The sequence below is a fragment of the Dunckerocampus dactyliophorus genome, chromosome 7 (assembly GCF_027744805.1).
Source record: "Dunckerocampus dactyliophorus isolate RoL2022-P2 chromosome 7, RoL_Ddac_1.1, whole genome shotgun sequence".
In the NCBI taxonomy this organism is placed as follows: Eukaryota; Metazoa; Chordata; class Actinopteri; order Syngnathiformes; family Syngnathidae; genus Dunckerocampus; species Dunckerocampus dactyliophorus.
The window spans coordinates 10,948,183-10,968,120 of NC_072825.1; the positions used below are offsets into that span (position 1 = coordinate 10,948,183).

The window sequence follows — 19,938 nt, forward strand, 5'->3', positions numbered from 1 at the left end:
TATGCACAACATCAAGTAATTCATCCGGAAACACCACTGACACAGTAATGCCAAAACTACATCATAATAATCTAGCCAAATTGAACACATGTCCAAGAGCATTGTTTCTTCACATAACATAATTGAGCGCTCATTAAGACATCCTGTTTATACAGTCACCATCATACCATGTGCTCCTCATATACTATGACAAATAGAGGTGGTCCTTGGGTTACGAAAGAGTTACGTTCCTAGACTGTGGTGTACGTTAGGTTTTAGTGTAAATCAGAACTTATAGCTAAAATAGACCTAAAATAACTCCTAAGTCACTCACACTGTACGCAGAATACAAGAGGAACATATAAAATAAAGTAATAAAAAGATAGAATACAATAATTAAATTAAACAGTAATAAAAAAAAAGAGAACAACTTCTTACTTTTATCCCTCTTGTTGTCCTACCTTCTTAACATGTTATCCCAGTCCAGTCTGGAAGAATAACCTCCTCTTCTCCTCCCAGATCTCCTTGTAACAGTGCATGGAATACATGATCCCTGTAGTATTCATTAGCATTCAATAATCTTTATCTTTAATGATGGTCGCTATAGTCAAGAGGTTCGGCTCAAACGAGTAGCTAACATTGGTGGGCGTTTCTCTTCTCTCTGAGCATTGTTTTTTTCAACCCCATTGTGATGTCTTTCCTTTTCTTTGGTGCACTGCCGCTTAGGAGAAGTAATGAAGTCCAAAAGGTGAACTAATAAGCTATGTTATTCTTCCTGAGTGTGGTTGCACAGGTACACATTGTATTCTACAGCTGTGCGCTTGAGGCACACACTGCATTCTTGCAGTGTGAAGCGTATAGAGCGAGTCTGGTGTTTACAGACCAAAATTAAGAAATTCCGTTTTTATTTAATTGTTGTGTTCATAACTACAGAACGTCGTAACACGGTACCTGGCTAAGCGAGGACCACGTGTAATAAATTGTCTTTCAATGTCGAATTCATTTATGACATTAGGTGATTGTATTATACAATATAATATTTGATAAAATGGCTGAAAAGTCATAACATATTAGTGAATATACTAGTGTCATGTCAAAATTATGATTAAGTATTCTCCTGGATTTCGGAAAGGTTTTAACATTGAATCACATCATTATTCCTACAGCAGAGTTTCAGGTCAGAGTTGGATTAGGTAATTGCCATGTCAGATATTGCTTGTTTTTGGCAATAACTACATTTTGACAATTTGGCCAAAGGGGTTCCCAAAGAGTTTGGCTATACACCACCAAGCATTGAGCTCTCAATTCTTGGTATCCAAAGCCAATTATAAATTGTTACAGTAGGGAGTAGAGCATTGTGGTTAAATCATAGTAGCAACTGAAAATAAAAACAAAGCTGTAGCTGTAATGTTATTTATGGTTTATTTTGGGCTTGGTAAGCCTACCTGTAACAGTCTTCGTTTTGACAGGACTGCTGGCATAGTCGGAGGCTTGATTGGAGGTTTGTTGCACCAATGGTGTGCTCCCTACTGACGTGTCGTCCTCTCTCCGCTTTGCCAATGGAACTGGGCCTGGATTCTGCGATGATAACACAGCATGAATGAGTACTATACAATAAATAGGTATATGTTAAATTGTTGTAACAATACTGTTGAGCAACTATGATGACTTGAAAAAACCCACTGGTCGTTTTAAAAATGATCTGATTCTCTGTAACACATGCGCTCCCATCTCCTCATCCAACCAGCTACAAGAAAATGTTTCCTCTTTAATCTTGTCATTTTATGCCACACAATTATGAGCATTTTCCAATACCCCCTCCCCAAAAATGGCACCAATGATTTTCTTCTGTGCTGTTTCTCAAGGTTGTTCTTTGGCCTTCAGCTAAAGGTCTTTCCTAAAACAACCAGGCCTTGAGAAGTCGCCCTGCTTGTAACGTGTTTATCCTTGTACAGCCATAACCTCCTGAGTAAGGAGTCGGTGAGATTAAGTCATTTTCTCTCCTTCTCACACAGGGAAGTGCAAACTACTATATAGCAAACTATTGTACATTAGTTAACTATATGAATTAATACATCATGCTATTTCATGGAGGCCGCACGGTGGTCTAGTGGTTAGCATGTTGGCCAACACAGTAACAGTCTGGAGATCAGAAAGATTCGATTCTACCTTGGGCATTTCTGTGGGGAGTTTTCATGTTGAAAATGGATGGATGGATGTTTCATGGCTGAATACAGCCTATTATTAGCAACAACTTTCGCGTCAGTGAAGGGTTTTTGTTTTGTCCCAATAGCCACACAATACTTAGTGAAAACATTTGCACATTGCTGTTCTGTAAATGAATGTGTTAAAACTCTGGCAGATTTTTCATACTGGGCTATAAGCTATTTTATTATCTGTCCTCTTACACCAGTTTTCGGTGGACACTGCCTGTGTTTTGTCTGGTAATGGCGCGTCACATTCCTGCGTTTGACCAGCACTACAGTTTCAGAGAATATGAGGCACAACACTGGATTTTGGAAGACTGAACATGTATTGGTCCCGCCATTCAGTTTTAAATGTTCGGTTTTCTCTATCAACTTTTCTTACTTTGAAGCAAGCCATGGTTCTCTCATTCACATTTCGGGAAATAAACAATTTCATGGGCTCATTTTGAGTGACGTCACCGCGTTTGCCATCACGTAACCGCGATAACTGAAGTCATTACACCCACAATCTACACTGCAATCCGTCCGCTAGCATGATTATATGTTAATATTATTATATTATAGTTCCCATCCACTTTAATTGGTCATAGGTCCGTAAAGGGCCATCACTGGGTCCGTATCTGGACAGAGGTTTGCTATTCGGTGATGGCTACTGTAGGCAGTTACTTCATGTGACATACAACAGCTTAAAATGTTTCTAATAGGTGGTGTAATATTAAGATAACATTTAAAATTACGTAACATTAAAAACATGTTTTATTTAATTTTAATTTCCTGAATTATAACTTACGTGCATGATACTACTTGAATTTCTAGTGTTCTGTGGAGTATGAAGCACCAGCATAATTGAGTTGAGGCATTTTATCAAAACAAAATGGAAAAAAATATATAATAATTCCGATATAAATGAAATGTCTCACACCTGTTGCTGTTGCCTGTTGGTCCCTCGATGAGGCTGATGCAGCAGCCATGTGCAGAAGATTGGGTCCACATTGATAGCTATGCCCTGGACACTCGCCAACAGAACTGCACCTGGACACATAACAAGTTGAAGGAAATGACTTTCAATAGTGTAATTCCTAACTTTGCAGTTTGTCAAATCAACAATGAATTTGAGGGAAAAAAATAAATAAGAAAGAGTATGCAGTACATCTGTCTGGCAAACATTGAACAGTTGTTTAAAAGTACTCGACTGACACTTTAAACAACTTGATTGAAATACAAAGAACATCAATATCTGTCAGTGAAATTAATAACAACCAATGTGCAAAGGCGGACGAGGTGCCATGCTCTAATCTCCCAAGGTCTCACAGTGTGTCCAAAATACCTAGTTTGAGTGCATAAAGCTGTTTGCTGGAGAGCAGAAAGGACCATTTTTTTTACACTGATCAAAGAGGTAGCTCTCCAAGCCAAGAAAAACATTTTCTTCTGATAAATTTCTATGAAATATAAGACTTTCGCTCGGTCTTGGTTTACTCTTAAAAAATAATCTTTACCAACAATAAGTGAGCCCTGAGGTAATGCATTAGGATCCTATCAATAATGATTCCCATGCCGGCAGGATTAGTGGAGGGTCTCTGGCGTGCTGTGGAATGTCCCAGCATGACGACAGGAGGATGTTTCAGCTCTAGCAGGACTTTCAAGAAGTTTAATGGGGCTTTGGACAAGACCCCAATCTGCTGTTTCAGGCCCAAAGCCAGTGTGCGTGTGTGTGTGCGTGTGTGTGTGCATGCGTGCACACACTCAGGCTGATTGCTTGCTGTCCTGCAGATGTGACAACTGTGCACACATACACATGCACTGCATGCTACGCACAGATACACTTTGTTACAAAAACTTGCCAGCTCAGCAGGAATTCCTTTCTGGCCTACTATTTTTGGTGAACAATGTAAATAAAACGGCTCTAATTTGCCTCACTTTTACAATGCAGGGATTTCTGACCTTATTTGTGTGTGTTTGCACTATGAATTAACGTGTGCTTGACTGAAAGCATGTGTAATGTGAAGTGTGTTATACATGTAGTGCACGGCAGTAAACGCTGTTGCACTTTTTTTTTTTTTATACCAATGTGTGCCTCACAACTGTTTACCAGGTGTACTTTAATCCTTACGGTTTATTATGGAAACAAAATGACTGAAAAACGATACATATTCTCCTCGGACCAAGTCAAACTAACAATCCTTCCTCTATTGCTTCATCTATTATCCCACGTCGTTTACTTTCCGTCAGTTCCATGGTAATGTCTCTATGCTATTGCCTTGCACCTCCCAAGTCTTGTGTCCTTAACAACAGCTTTTCTGGCATTAATCCTGACATCAAATGTATTCCATAACCCACCCTTGTGTTCGCTCATCCATCTTCCACTACTCTTTGTATCACAAGCTCCGCACCACATTACAATCTATCACTTCACCTTCCAGTTCTCTGTCATTCTCCATTTTGCGCTACTTTTTCCACCTTCAGTCTTCTTTGCCACCATGCATTCACGCTCGCCTTTTCCTAAATAGGAATCATAACCTCAGGCCTGTGGCTTGAACTCCGATACCACAATGTGGCTGGCTAATGGGCCTTGGCTGTGGCTGTGGTGCTGGAAGCCAACTTCTAGTAGTTCCATCATAGACCAGAACAGCATGAGCAACCAGAGAATGGAATTTCTGTAGACACTGTGTGTGAATGCGGACGTTGAGCTGAAATCTTGTACAAATGTATTGAAATATAGGATGAATGTAGAAATGACAATGGTTTGTATATTTTGAGAAAGGTGGAATTAGTTATTTTGTCACAGATAATGTGGAATTGTGGAAAAGTTACGACTTATTGGATTTGGTTCGGAATTTACAGCAATGTTCAGGTTCACAAACATGATTGGCACAACTAAGAATTTGGGGAATTTTACTAAAATAAAATGTGGAATTACGGAATAATTGCCATTTTTTAATGTCCTGAATGAGTTTAATACTGTTTCACTGGAATGTTTAGAATCAGGCTTTGTTTACACTGCAGGTCACTTTGGATTGTTGTGCTCATGTGTGACCTGTATCAGACCTGAATTGTACTGTCAGTGTGAACGGTACAATTACAATTTTTTCAACTATGACCCAGACGTCTTTCATTTGTGGTCATAAATCTAAACCTACCGCACCTGGAATGTTCGGGACGCACAGATACGACCGAGACGTCAGTGAAAGGCGACAACCGTCACAATTCATCACCAAAACAGAAGAGAAAAGGCAAGTGCGGGAGCAGAAAACAGTCAGTGCCGAAAAGATGATGTTTTTAAATTGATTACTCATGTCAATATCCCACCACAGACATGGCAACAAACTGCCTTAGCAAAAATGCATGCCAATTTCCTTCTTGAAATCCTACACAAAATAAATTAAGAAAATGTTCACTCCTATTGCACAAAATCCTTGCAAATGTCGCAAATGTGCCAGGAGAGAGAACACAAACTGGGGCCATGGTTTTACTTCCATCGTGTTTTGTGCGAATGCACGTCTCTTCCCGGATGCGTTGCGTTCACATTAGACAACATAGCCTCAGTTGAGAAATGTGACAGTAGTAAGAATTCAAGGTCAAAGGGGATTGGGTTATGAAAAAAGTGGAATGAAGGGGAAATTGAGCATTTTAAGGATGCCGAAATTGTTAGCTCAAATGCCCTGAAGGTAGTAAATGTTTTGTTTCATTTATTTTCTATAATATTTGTTTTATGCAGAAAATGTGGAATTACTGAATTTTTAGAGGGGAACGTGTCAATAGCTGCCCAGGGTGTCTTGAATGAGCTGAGCTTTTTGATATTGCAACAGTACACTGTGCAACTGTCAAGAAATTTTGAAATACCTGAAGTGCTGAATGAGTTAAACAGTGAAGATGCACTCAGTACAGACAATCCTTGTTTTACAATGATGTTTTGTGATCACAACGCACTCCCATAAATTATTAATACAGTACAAAAAAATAACTAGTTAGAAGCGTGCAGCGGAAGAATATGTAGACGTAATAATAAATAGTTGCACGTCACCACACAGAGGAAGGACAAAAGAAGAGAGTAGGGAAAGAAACCCAAAAGCCCACAAAAGCAAAAAGGAGAGGAGTGGTAGTCCCTTATGTAGCGGGGGTCTCCGAAAAACTCCAGAGGATCTTATGGCAACACAAAAATTCCTACCTATTTCAAACCAGTAAATACCCTGAGACAAAAATTAGTGCATCCTAAAGACAAGGCTCCAAACCAAAAACAGAGCTATGTGGTCTATTCCATCCACTGTAAAGATGAGGAATGCAAAGAGCACTACATTGGGGAAACTAAGCAAATGCTCCAAAAAAAGCTTTATCAACATCGCAGGGACAATTCTAGTGGTCCTCAATCAGCAGTACATCTACACCTTAAAGCTACCAATCACTCTTTTGAGGACAGCGAGGTAAAGATTTTGGCCAAAGAAAACAGATGGTTTGAAAGAGGAGTAAAGGAAGCTATTTTTGTCAAACAACAGAACCCATCATTGAATCGGAATGGTGGTTTGAAGTTTAATTTGGACCCTGTGTTCAGCAGGTTACTGAGACCAAAACCCACAGCTCTTAGTCTTGCAAATGAGGTGAAGCCAGGGCCAAGCCAGAACAATAAATGCTAACGAGCCAGTATCAGAGTCGTTCATACCCAACTCAGGGAGCGACACTTCCCTTTTATTGGAGGTGTTAATAGCAGGAAAGGATTATACCACTACTCCGCCCAGGTTTAGGGTAAGGAACCAATAGGAGGAGGGTGTTGGCACACCAATTCCGCCCACTCTTACTGTATTTAAGGCCTAAGCTACCAGCACTTATTAGTTCGCTGACGAAACTCTTCGGATGAGGAGCGAAACGTCCGACACCTTCTTCACAGAAGTACAGATGACGTCTCAAGAAGCCTTTTCCTCGATGTGTCAAAGAAGATGAAAGTGAAAAGTGACAGGAAATTAGACATCGTAAAATGTTCAGAAAGTGGAGAAATGCCGACCAACATTGGCCACATGCTGGATCTAAGCAGTTGGACTGTTGCAACCATCATGAAGGATAAAGATGGTATCCTTGAACATGTGAAAGGATCTACACGTATGAAATCAACAGTGCTAACTAATCAGTGTTGTGGTCTCACTATTGAGACTTCCTCCTCCCAGTAAGACTGCATTTCCCCTCCCTTGAAAAACATCCTTTTCATGTGCAAGCCAATCACAGGGTTTATAATAGTAAGGAGTTGTCAGCTTCTTGTTTTATTAATGTTTCATTTAATTATTGGATTTAATGTTTTTGTCAGATATTTTTAGTACTTCGGTGTGAACTGAGGTATAAAACTCGACTTATGCGGCCACAGTAACAGTACGTAGACATAGGGCCTCCTGTATTCAGTAACATGTTAAAACAAAGTGTTGTGGGGAAACTATATAGGGTAAAGTATGGCAGTCAAACCTCAAAAAAGTTTAATTATTACAGAGACAAATGTTCATGTAAAACGTGATTGTGCATAACTGAATATAACTATCTCAAGCAAAACAGCTCATCTTGTTGTCATCAAGCCACTAAAGTATAGGAAAAATACAGCTTTATTCTCATTACAAAAGGGAACCTTCACAAGGTTCATTTCAATCATGAGCAGACCTTTGGTTGCCAGGTGTTGTTGCAAGTAGTGTTGTTCCAAACATGTTTTTTTGGCTTGATGAATCACACAGAGAAATTACGTGTTGCAAGAAGAAAAAAAAAATAGTCTCATTGCCACCACTTCTACGCGGCCAAACCAGCTCTTATTCCCAAATCAGGTACAAAGCAGGAATACAGCTAAGACACCTGTGACAATGTGATACACTCTAATTCCAGTCAAAATGCATTCTCTCTTTACTGGCCTGACAGCAACACAGAAAATAAATTGTTTTTTTGGTGCAATGAAGATCAAGGCTTTACCGATTACACAGAATGTCCATGTTCCATCATTGTGTTTACGCAGAGTGACATCTCCTTTGAAGCAGCAGCATGAAACAGCCTAACATGCTGACGAACCGACCTCGGCAGGAGGCTAACTGTTGTTTTCTCTGCTCTAACAGGGTGGCATATGGGTAATTACAGAAAGTGATGACAATGATAACAGATGTGTTTTTCTTACTTCTTAAATTACTCCTCAAGAAAACACTAGTGGGTGCAGCTCAACATGTACGTGCAGACATATGAGGACACACTTACCTTGACTCCTCCGCAATGGACCTATTAATGTCAAAGGTGATTTTTTTTTTCCTCTACATAGACTTAAGACCAGTAGACTTAAAAGAGAGCGCGGTGCTGCTGGTGTTGTTTTATGGCTGTCTGACATCAGCCTGCTCCTAGCCTAAGGCCACATTGAAGCACGAGACCGGGCTAAGGCAAGACCTAAACTTAGTTCAGGGTCGTTTCCCCCCACTCCCATCCCCCCACCCCCCCTCCCCCCATTGACCCCAAAAATATGTCATCTTTAAAATCATTTTTTCTAAATTGACACCCTTTTAAATCATGTTTATTACTCGCATGTTTACGAACACAAAGTCTATGAACGACACCATGTTCCCCAAAGGACCAGGGTTAAAGTCAAGGGTTAAAGATGGCACAACCTTTAAAAGGGCACAGCTTTCAAACTGCAGGGCAATGACCCCACCATCAGTTTCAGACAGGCAAAAAAAGACATGCTCAACCCCACTCCCCCCAAAAGAGGGGGGAGATTGTCTTTTCGCCAACTAATCGCCCCCTCAGAATTGGTTCATTGTGGGACATGAGGCAGTGCTGGGACTTTGTGTCCAGTCTCTCCAACTGAAAATAAATAAATATAGCCCAGCTCAAGTCAGCCTGATGACTTCTGACAGATTTAGTTAATTCCGAAGCCAAGTAGCAAAACAAAACATTACGCAAGCGTGCACGGCCTACGCTGCCTTTAATTGCTTTTCCGATGAGCTCATGACTTGAAGGTGTCCTGGAGCGAGCCATGCAGTCCGACAGGTGTTCTGCGGCTTTGTGAATCGGTGTGAGTGTTGGTAACTGTATGTATGTATGTGTGTTTATGTGTATGCATGCATGTGACAGACCAGGAGCTGTTGACACTACTGAAAAAGGACTCAGCTGTGTGTGGGTGGGTTCAAGGAACAGTGTGTTCATTACATATTATGTATCAGTAAAAAGAAATGTGTGCATACACCTTTGTCAAGTTATGGAAGTGTTTCCATTTGCATCCATTTGATGTGCGAACATGGATGCTGTGAGACAAATATTTTACAACACAAACTAACTCTGTTGCTGTTTACACGTGGGGCTGTGATCCTGCAGAAGAAGTCAGGGGCTCAGGAAGGACACAGGCCGGCATGACAGGAAACAGACTCTTGGCGTACAGAAAGCCTGCCCGGTTTAGGGTTGTGTATGTGTGTATGTGGTTGTTAGGTGAGGATGCTATAATGGCAACAGCTAGACAGAGGAGTATGTATGCTTAATCTTCAACTAGTATATGTAACTGAAGGGCAGACATACTGTACATTCAAAGAACAAAACATGCAAGACCAAATGAATAGAAGAGTAGGGGATAAAAAGAAAGCTCATTTGGGTGGGCCTGTATGTATATGATTTATGGGATGACTATAATCACTTTATGTTATGTCATGTAAAATGCACTGATATACTGCATACTGATAAACCAGATATGCAATAAACTGTGTTTTTGAGAGTTTCTCATCAAGTGATAGTCAAGCTATTTTATCAGTGTAAGAAATGACAAACAGCAGGGAAAACCCTAGCTGTGGATCAAATTGCATAGCGTTGAAAACATAAAATTATAAGTTCATTCTAAATGCAGTACTTTCAACATGATGAATCGCTGAAGAGTATCAATAAAATGTGCAAAATCCATAACAAAAGCAGTGATGTGAAAAAAAGAAGCATCACTGTATAGTGCATCTTTGCAATACCAAATCTGTTTTTACCACAAATGTAAATTAATTCTACAATAACATCTCAAATGATTAAAATGATGAAAATCTGTATAACCATGGGAAAGCATCATACAACCAGTAGTGAGGCCAGATGAGGTGCTTCAAGAAGACCACTGCAGTTGAGCACCAGATGTTGATAAAAAAAAATCCCCTTTTATAGTAAACTCCTTGCCTTCATATATTATCATTAACTGTGTTAAAAAAAAGAAAAGCAAAAAAAAAAGCAGCAAAACACAACTCCTGCCCGTGCCCCTAATGAAACAAGATGCCTGGATTTCAGACTACGCCAGCTATTATCTATCCTCCTATGCTTTCGGTACAAATCATTTTTCTGCTATGACTACATAACACATTGTTTCTGTCTTGCTCATTTCACGTCACACCAATGCAAAATGCTTTAAGTCATGACCAAATGTGACCTGGGTCTTGTCAACAAGATAGCTAGTCGTCTTAATGAGAGACAAAACAGACAAGGTTCTGATTGCTTTATATCCATGATGGATATAAAGTGCACCGTGTGAACTCAAAATGAGCTCCACTGTAATGTAAGGGGAACGTAGGAGACGCTTCTGAGATTATTAAAATAAACAGACTTCTGCTTCTGCTGCTGAATTCCCACAGACAGACTGAATTTTGCACAGTTACCTTGAAAACTCCTTGTCGCTGCTATCCATCAGCTTACTTATCAGCTTTTGGTATACAGTTCAACCTTAGTTCTTTCAGTCCATCATGACGGCTGAGACGGTGGTTCAACTATGTAATGTCTGTCATTAGCTGGAGTTTCTTCCATGTATATGACACGTTCTCCGAACCTGCTGACTAAAAACCTGGCAAGGCAGTCAAAACTTAAATGTTGACATTGAACACAGGAAGTGAACAAATTTATTAGTGATCGCTGTGATATTGAGAACGGGTAGGATTAAATATGCTCTGCTTCTTCCAACTTCTTTTGGAATGTGTAGAATTTTAAAATAGTAAGCATGAGATGTACTCCAACGTAACCTTGTATCTATGTTCAAAATAAACTAAACAAATCAAAATGGTTCACCAGTTCTTCTTCTTTATGAATCGTGTCAGTTGTCACTAATAACTGACAAGATGGCGAAGTTGTATACATGCATGCACGTATGCAGGCAATCGGGCCCAAGTGTGCCAAACTTATACCGAAGTGTACCCAACTTGAGCACAGATCAGAGCACTCTCAGTGGCCAGATGGTTTGCAATATATGAGGTAAGCTCAAGGATGGTACGGTCAAAATTTGCTATGCATGCATGAAGTCTTGCAGTTTTGCAAGTATTTTATTCAGAAAAAAAAGAGAAGCAAGGCCTGTATTTATTTTTACCTGCATGTTTGTTTGATAAGTGATCATCCATCCATCCATTTTCTATACCACTTCTCCTCTTTTTTAGGGTCGCGGGGGCATGCTGGAGCCTATCCCAGCTGACTTCAGGTGACAGGCGGGGTACACCCTGGACTGGTTGCCAGCCAATCGCAGATAAGTTATCATGCCCAACATAATGTTCTCACATTAAGCAATGCTTTCAATTGAGACATATATCACAGTGCCATATGTAAGGCACAAATCCTTTAAGTAGTAATGGTAAAAGTTGTTTATGCACACTGGCATGTATTTGAACGCTCATTATGCTCGTTATATTTGATCATTAAAGAAAAACAATCCTGTTCGTTCTAAAGTAAACATTACAACATGACCACTTTCTTGGGACCCACATGTATGTTTAGAGTATCCGTCTTTGTACAGTGTGTTCAACAGCTTTAAAGCACACTTGGCTTGTTATTAGCTACTGCTGAATGAAGCGGTGCTTTTGAAACGTGAAACTAACAACAGTGTGGTCTTCAGAGGACGTCACTTGTGATTGCACACAAACAGATTATTAAGCAAGTGTTTATAGCGTGTGTACCCGTAAGCTGCCATTAACACTGTCACGTAAAAAGACAGCGGCCCGTGTGATTTTAGTGTATGGACCATCTGCAACTCACTGTGAGAGATATAATGATTTGATCCCTTCCTGATTTTGTAAATATACCGCCTCACAAATCATCATGGTCAGCAGTTGCTCAGTTGTAAGAATCACAGGATAGTTGTCTGAATCCTGTTGTGGGGAAAAAAGAAAAGAAATTGCAGCTGGTTGATAAAAATGTCTGCATCTTCATCCTGACAACTGCTGAAGTGCCCTTAAGCACGGCAAAACTCCTAAACCTAGCTCATGAATACACGCAGTTTATATACTCAATTACTCTCCCTGCTCGTTTGTGGGGTCTGGTTCTCTGTGAATTTTTCTTCAGAGATTAAAATTAGTGTAAGGAATTATAATAATAATAATACAATTAACAATTATTATTCTATTTTTAAAACAGAAGTTATTGCGCCTATAATTATTTTTTCTCCCCGAATTTGCTTTTTTAGATATGCATGAGAACTTTATAAGCAAATAAATGCCTCCCGCAAAGGTGCACTTCGTTGTTTCGTAAAGAAGCTGTCTAAAAGAGGCGATACATTTTAACGCACACACAAGCTGTGAGTCTGAGATGTAAGGTGGGTCTCATACTATTATTAGAAGCTTTATGAGCATGGTGGCAGGACTCTTAATTATGAGCCAGAGGTTAGATTAAGGTAATAGTGTCGGGAACTCATCCTTTCATCTGACGAGCTTGTATATGCAGTGAGCAAAAGAGAGTGGTGCTTGAACGGCCTGTGTTTACTGCCTGTTTATCTAAGTGGGCATGTGAGGCCTGGAGGGCCAAAGCAGGTCAAACCACACACAGAGAGAGGAGTCCAGGACCCCCGAAGGACCATTCAAAGTGATGAAGTTTTACAACTACTGCTTGGTCTATGACTACTGCTGATGCGCACGCGCGCGCACACACTCACAGACTCTGTGTTGAGAGTTTATTACTACTGTGTTGAGACTAAGATGCCCTTGGGGCAGGAAGATGAGTTGGTGGACTCTACTGGTGGAACCAAAACAACTGCTTTAAGATGGCCAAAAGAGCATTACACATATTCTGTAAGGGGAAAAATAGCAGTCATTTAATAGATTTTCAGAATAAAACCTCACAAATTTGGAAAAAACTGCTTTTCATTTGCCGCCTTTCTTCGTTAAAAAAAGATTTGCAAGCTTTGCTAACTATTGCTTAATGATACCAAAGCTTGCCAAGAAAGTAAATCTCATAGCAGATTGTCACGTTGCTGCCACCTGTGGGATCTTAACATCGGTATTGCAAATATGCACAGAGAACCACTTTGTGTGACCGAGAGAGAGACAGAGAGAGAGAGAGAGAGAGAGAGAGAGAGAGAGAGAGAGAGAGAGAGAGAGAGAGAGAGCACAGGGTAGCCACTGGGACCCAGAAACTGAAAGGCAAGCAGTTGATTTTGTTTTTTTGCAGGGGAGGGTTTGAGTGGGAAAATATGGCTAAATAAAATAAACCTTTAATTTGACTGAAATTGCAGGCAACAGTCACTGCTGTTAAAAAAAAAAAAAAAAAAAAAGGCTGTGAAGTGTGAGTTCTTGTGGTTTGGGTTAATCCTGATTGAGGAGCCCCTGAGTTGAGATGTCAGCAATATGAGACTAAAACAAAAATAATTACAACCAGGGTTAATGAATACAACTGCCTGGGGCATGAGGACTAGAAAGGAAAGGGAGGGGGAGTGGTTGAGTGAAAAAGAGCAACAGCGGAGGAGAAGGGAAGAAAAAGTGAATGGGAGTGGTGTAAAATACAGAATGTATGTTTTGGGGTGAAAAATCCATGGAGCATATTCATGCAACTAAAAAAAAAAAAGTTTTCCATTAGGGGAAGAAAAACATCTAAAATAAGTGTGTATGCCTGACATTCAGATAAAGAGCCATCCATCCAGCTGTGCCTTTGTAGGGCCTGAGGTATGCTATTCCTCCACAGGTCTGATAGCTTGTATGGCTTAGCTTGACACATGAAGTGTGGCAAACCATGCCTCCCATTTAACTACTGCCGTGTCGAATACGTTTATACATTCTCTCTGCAACTACCTTTCATCTTTGCTGTTATGTCTGCACACACTATCTCAGTTATGCAGGGAGCTGCCAACACAATAACACTGGGGGTAATAAGAGGCACCTGCACCTTCGGTTCATGTTCAGAGCGAAAAGTAGAAAATCTCATTAGAAACATCCATCCATCCATCTTCTTCCAAGGTCAGGTCGCGGGGGCAGCAGCTTAATACAAGAAGCCCAGGCTGCTTCGTCCAGCTCCTCCCAGTGGATCTTGAGGCATTCCCAGGCCGGCTGAGAGACATAGTCTCTCCAGCGTGTCCTGGGTCTTCCCCCGAAGCTTCCCACCAGTTGGAAGTGCCCTGAACATCTTCCGAGGCATCCGGGAGTCATCCCGACCAGATCAGCGAGCCACCTCATCTGGAGGGGCATTGATTCATTTGAAACATGTGCCAAATTAGAAGTTCATGACCTTTATTAATTGTGGAGCAAACATAAGCAGCAAACAAGCAGTGTTTCAAAACTGTGGCACAGGTGGTTGTCGTTGTCTAACTGACTGGAAGCCAAATGTCAGGAAGGTGGCCCGAGTAAACCAAGTTGGAAAAAGATGGAAGGAGAGATGGTGGACGGAAAGAAAAATCACCAAGTATAGTGGGACAGCTCTAATAGTTGAAAGTTGAAACCATTAAGACCTTGATGAATAATGAATTACAACCCTCCTCAGTATTGTGTTTAGTTCCTGAAAGCATTCTACATTTAACCCGGTATTAACTGAGCCCATTAGTGTGTTATGAACACAGCAGGCCCACTGCCCTACATAGCTCAGAAGACGACATAGCAAAGAAAATCAGTCGGACCAGCAAGATCTCCCTGTCAAGGTATAGCTATATGTCATTCTCATGCCTCCGATGGCCGATAATTGTATTTATTGAAATCAAATTTGCATCAAGATTGATCAGAGACGTTACATCATCACCAAGTTGGCCGAGAAGCAAATAGGAGACAAAAGTCACTCGGGTATGTTAAGTGACGTGATTTTCATGCCATCATGAAAAATTATAAAAAATCAAATGCAAAATATCAAATACTGGACAATACTGGCAACCGACTCCTTTGGAGTCGGTCCCTCACCATCGTTCTACTACAAACTTGCAACATTGGGAATATGGAAATAAAAATTATACATAAAAAAGAATCTATTTCTTAAGAGGCAATGAAGTTGCCGTGCCGAGCATGAAAGCACATTCAGCACATCTCACTAAGTGCTCAACACCTGGCGGACAGCTGCTGGAGTGGATGAATCCCACAGAAACAAAAACAATCCACATTAAAGGAGTTCCATGAACACGATTATCAACGTTCCTTCTGACTACAAGTCCTCCCTCTGCCTAGGCATCACTCACTTGCATGGGGAGGGGAAAATGATAAGCAAAATTTAAGCTGATCACTGATGTCTTACTGATCTCTTCCTTTTGTATTTTTTTTCTGTAGTTCTGTTATAAATTGCAAAAACCAAATAATGTGGTCACTGATGACCACTTACTTTATTATGTAAGTCATTAGTGAATATATTATCAATTACTGTACATCATTTAAGCTTTTATTTCCAGGCATTTACATCTGGACCAGATGCACAACTTATAAATTTTGTTTGAACCCACCCCATTTTGTGAGCAAAAGTATTGAAACATGCAACTGACAGGTGTGTTTTGTTGCCCAGGTGTGCCTGATTACATTGTTTATTCAATCATTAGCACTGAATGTCTACGCTCAGTTTCAAATTGGGCAGGATTGGTTTTACTTGTGCAGACTGCATCTAGCGGCGAAAACAACATTAAAATGTTTATAGGTGAAAAACAAGCAATTGTGTATCTGTAAGAAGATGGACAGTCAATCAGAACCATTGCACTACAATTGGTCATAGAAACTACAACCATTTGGAATGTACTGTAGAAGAAAGAAACCACTGGTGTACCAAGAAACAGACAGCATTTGATGACAGAAACATTGTGAGAGCTGTAAAGATCATAAAACAACTATTAGTGCCATCAGGAACAACTTGCAGAGGGCAGGAGTGAAGATATCACTATCTGCTGTTCATAGAACACTTCATGTACAAAAGTACAAAGAAGATGCAAACCACGTATTAGCAAGAAGAATAGGAAGGCCAAACTGGAGTTTGCCAAAATATACATAGATGATCCTCAATAATTAATCAGTCTATGACACTTTTGCCTTATTTAGGCTCATTGGCAACGTCACTGCAGTAAAGGATGCTTTCCATACGCCTTTTGTAAACATTTTCAACCACCTTTATTTAGCCATTGACGTCGCTAAGCAATCCTCTTTTGTCTGTTATCTGTTAGCCTGGCTTGCTAGTTGCAGACTTACCATCTCCTTCTTAATTCATGAGTTTCCCGCTGAGAGTGTCAGCAAATAATCCTATGATCATTAAAATTTGTGGTCAAGAAAAAACACCAAAAGCAGTCTTAAAAAAATGGTAATGCAAAGCATCGGTACTCATGCACGATTCGTCACAAAAATGTTAGATTTGTGTTATAAATGTTATCATTTATAACAGCGTGTAGCTGATGACAGATCATAGCAGATAGCTGCATTTAGCTCTCTAAATATTGACATCATAGCAGCAATTCTGCATTTAAAATCACTCATGAATTCAATAAAGATGTAATAAAGAATCACAAAACTATTAAAATCCATCATAATCCATTTTTAATTTTTACCGGTGCGTTTGCTTTCCTCCAATTCTGTAGTGAGGCAGTTTCTCCGAGTAGAGTAAATGCCTCCTTCAAATAGATGCCTACTGTGCATGTGAACTGAGTAAATGAACACACCCAGAAATAAAGTAAGCATGTATTCCGTGCTAAAATTCAGTCCAAGTATTCAAATTCTCTCAGTTCAGGTCACTGGTTAAATATGATCTTGTTCACATTTGATATGTGACTCCACCCAGCCCAGGGTGTGTATTCCCGGCCCTGGGCTAGGTGGAGCCACTCATCTTGTTCAGCTCATGAGGAGCTAACTAATAAAGACCAGACAATACGCTAAAATGAACATATCCCTGATTCTGAGCCCAAGGGATGGTCAACATGGGTCCATGGTGCATTACCTAACTTTGAAGGATTGTGTTCAGCTCATGTTTTGGTTGCAGTGAGGTCAGGCCCCAGAAAAATGTTGGATAAAGTGTGAGATAGAGTTGCAAAACACTGAGCTCTGCTGCAGCAAAGGATCTAAGACATGGAATGGACCCACATGATGTCGCATACATGGCAGTCTTGGTGTTCATCATGAGGAACACATTAAACACAGATCTTAACTCTAGTTTGATATATGCAATGTTCATCTATAAATCCAAAAATATATTACATGGCACATCTAATTTAGGACTCCATAATGTCCTTTTAATGACCCATACCACCCTAAATGACCAGCCATTACTTTCTGTCCTCCTCCCTACAAGGCAAGATCATTGTTCATCTTAACATTCTTTGTCTTGATGTCATTCCCAACGTCTTAGACACGCTTACATGGAAAAAAAAAATCAACAAGAAGCTTAAGTACCAACCAAGTGCCATACAAGTTTACTGTTTCTTCAAAGCACTATATACAAAATAAATATTGGACATAGTAGCAGCACACAAAAACGATACAAAAAAACAGACATAAAAGTGCAGTCACTGCTGAAGATGAGGGGACTGACATCAGGCCGACCCATAAACCTAGTTCAGGTGTGGAACTGTTTTTCTTGGACCCATCCAATAAGTCATGAAATAAGAATGCCACTGACAGACCCACAGCTAAACAATAAATCCCTTCTTACACTTTGAAAACTTTTAGTAGACTTGCTGTTCAAATAAACTATGGCATTCATGGAGGCATGCAGGCTAATGTACCATCTGACACATCTCACAGTCTCACAATCAGTGCTGTGTCAACACCCATTAGGACTATTAGAGCCACAGTGCAACAGGGCCACTGTAGGGTCAGTCAGCAATTCCATAGTGGACCATGACTGGTACTGGGGCTTCTGAACATTGTAAAAGTAATTGTTCACAGTAAAAGCATCACAAACAGTCATTAGTTTAAGTGTAGCGGTTTGCATACACTTATGTATGATAGTAGTATTTTTTTAGTATTAGTATTTTTTTTTTTCACAAAAGTAATCCTGCTTAGAATTTCTGGTCTTTTACCTTTAGTAAAATGCAAAACTGATGTTGTCCTTGTTTTGACCTATTTGCATTGCTGTCATCCCAGCCCACCATAAAGTTTAAGGAGTGCGGACAAAGTCTGTTCAGCTTCTGGCTCACCCCGCTATGACCTGCCTCATATGCTTTACTAAGTCTGATTGCATCTCTTTCTGTCAACCACAGAAGAGAAAGGTTACCTCCTTGGAGCACAGTTTACTTCAAAATATCTGCTGAGTATCAGTAATAGCGTACAGAGGTGTGACAAATTTAAGAAAAAGAAAAAAACATTAGAGAGGTCCCTACAGTGCATGACGTGGCATTAAATTATTTGTATGACCACAATAATATACTATGACCTTTTAAATCACCGGGTGAAAACAAATATCAATATTTTAACAAATTAAAGGGGCAATAAAGACATCAAAACAATATACAAAGAGTAATACAAAAATTGTAAATTAGCAAAAGCATTATTATTATCATTTTAAATATTACACTTCTGAGGACATACTAACATTAAAAAAATCGTCCTGACTTCTTAAAGTGACACACCATAAAATAATTTGATCATGATTATGTGATGAAGGGAGGTTAAAATAATGATTAAATGATTTTTTAACCACTTCTTTATTCTGCATCATCATGCTGGAAGAGCCATCCACGATTGAACTTTTTTGAATGATTGAGAGTCACTGCAGTAATTAAACACTATTTATAATGTTGGAAGACAAAAATCCGTTGAAAACGGAAGAAACTGAAAAAACTGCTGGCCTGCTAGCGCAACTTTGTCCACACACACAGACGCTGAACGAAAGTCTCAAGAGTTTGTATATTCATTTTTTACTCTAATCACATGAGGTGATAGAACACACAGCTTTTTTATTTTATTTATTTTTTATTTTTTTACTTGTGTGTTGAGACACCATAATCTTAGTGTTGGCTTCTGCTATCCAGGACATAAACACACTATTTAAAGGTTATGGCAGCAGACACTACCATTGACACCACAGCCAGTCTGTAAGAACTTTGTCTACATGCAAATATACACAAAGAACCACAAATTGACACACAATTCTTCCATGACTAACCATTCTAACATCCTGTTATATACCCTTGTATGCTGCTCTTGCTCTGTCTCTCCCTGGCGGCCACGCATTACCAGGAGCTGTTTAACAGCTTACCATACCGTATCTTGGCCTCCACTGATAGTTTGTTTTAGTGTATTAATTAACAAAAGGTGAAGATTATGGAAGTGTCCGTGTTTTAGTTCTTTCCCAGCCAGAGGCAACTGTGCCTCCTCTCACCAACACCACATTTGACGTTTATTTGAATAGAAAATGACCCCGCTTGTGTTTAAAATATCTTCAATACTGTCATCACCAAATATTTATTTGGACAAGAGAAGACCTCTGATTCTTGACATTCCTTTTGCCTCATAACATTGTGCCTTGATGACAGTAGTTCAAACAAGCACTTTGGAGATTCATATAGATGCCATGGCAAACTTAACATGGTTTAAAAAGTAAACTTTAACAATTTGGATACTCAGCTACTTCTGGAGAAAATGTATATTTAAGTATTGTTGAC

General features: G+C 39.8%; 1 protein-coding gene across 7 annotated transcripts in view; it reads right to left on the reverse strand.

Annotated features, from left to right (window-relative positions):
• LOC129185227 (intermembrane lipid transfer protein VPS13B-like) overlaps positions 1–19,938 on the reverse strand; it is a 319,375-nt gene that overhangs the window by 197,868 nt on the left and 101,569 nt on the right. For all 7 annotated transcript variants that reach the window (XR_008572043.1, XR_008572044.1, XR_008572045.1 and 4 more), the window contains exons 20-21: positions 3,109–3,218; positions 1,425–1,557 (exon numbers count right to left, since the gene is read on the reverse strand). Coding sequence is in view for 4 of the 7 variants with exons in the window: in XM_054782025.1 (XP_054638000.1) it covers positions 1,425–1,557; positions 3,109–3,218 (243 nt within the window). In the remaining 3 variants the exon portion in view is untranslated. The remainder of the gene's footprint in view (positions 1–1,424; positions 1,558–3,108; positions 3,219–19,938) is intronic.